The sequence below is a fragment of the Helianthus annuus genome, chromosome 11, assembly GCF_002127325.2.
Source record: "Helianthus annuus cultivar XRQ/B chromosome 11, HanXRQr2.0-SUNRISE, whole genome shotgun sequence".
Lineage (NCBI taxonomy): Eukaryota > Viridiplantae > Streptophyta > Magnoliopsida > Asterales > Asteraceae > Helianthus > Helianthus annuus.
In genome coordinates this window covers 39,769,583-39,770,698 of record NC_035443.2, presented here as the reverse complement: position 1 = coordinate 39,770,698, position 1,116 = coordinate 39,769,583, and the positions used below count along the sequence as shown (strand labels likewise).

General features: G+C 40.6%; 1 protein-coding gene across 1 annotated transcript; it reads left to right on the top strand.

Moving 5' to 3' along the window:
- The first annotated feature begins 211 nt into the window (after positions 1 to 211).
- Positions 212 to 703, top strand: LOC110910209 (protein LIGHT-DEPENDENT SHORT HYPOCOTYLS 10). Its single transcript, XM_022154910.2, has one exon. It carries the CDS (start codon positions 212 to 214, stop codon positions 701 to 703), a length of 492 nt encoding a protein of 163 aa, XP_022010602.1.
- The last annotated feature ends 413 nt before the right edge of the window (positions 704 to 1,116 follow it).

Below are 1,116 nucleotides of genomic sequence, written 5' to 3'. Positions count from 1 at the left end.
AAGACAGACGAAGAAAGAGAGTGGTCACTTGGTGCATATGGCCCCCATTACCATCTCATCATCAAACCGCTAGTGTCAGATTGATGTGATCGATATGTTTCACCAATACACCTAGCTCTTTTCATCCCCCCTGACCTCCTCTTCATTAGATTCATTCCCTTATATACCAAACTTATCAAAACAACTCCACACTCTTTGTTGATCTAATTATATGTCATTTGACAGAGGAAAAGAGCCTGCATATCATGGATCATCTGGGGATCCACCACCTTCTCCCAGCCGCTACGAGTCCCAAAAACGAAGAGACTGGAATACCTTTGGACAGTACCTGAGGAACCAAAGGCCTCCTGTGCACATCTCACACTGCAACAGCCATCAGGTGCTTGAGTTCCTCAGGTACCTAGATCAATTTGGAAAGACTAAAGTTCACTTGCAAGGCTGTATCTTTTATGGGCATCCGGAGCCACCGGCTCCTTGTGCCTGTCCCCTTAGACAAGCTTGGGGAAGCCTTGATTCCCTCATAGGCCGTCTTCGAGCGGCCTACGAGGAAAATGGGGGTTCACCCGAATCAAACCCTTTTGCTACAAGCGTGATTCGGGTTTACCTTAGAGAAGTGAAGGAATGTCAAGCAAAAGCTAGAGGAATCCCTTATAAAAAGAAGAAGAAAGCTACCAAGGGAGGTGAAGACTCTAGTTCCACATGAGTGCATCTATTCTCTTGGTTTTTGTAAGTTTTTCTTCTTCCATTCATACCCTTTTCATTTATCAATTCAGATCTCATAACACATAATAAACATACACCATCTTTACATCCTTCAACTTTTGAAAAGTAATAATCTTAGTAGATCTGAAGTTACTTTGTAAGGCATGCATACATCAACTAATGGAAAGGTCTATAATCAAGCATAAAACTAGAGTATGTGGTGGGCTGTATCATTCAGGTATTTTGCAGTTATTGTGCCCTAATTTATGACGCTAGAATCCAAAAAAAAAATTAGCCATCTACTGGTGGACCAAGATCGATCTTCAGATCTTAAAAGATTTGTTTAACTTCTTTGCACAATATTCTTGAATCTTAACTAAAACATAACTGAACTTATTAGTATAATTAGATTAA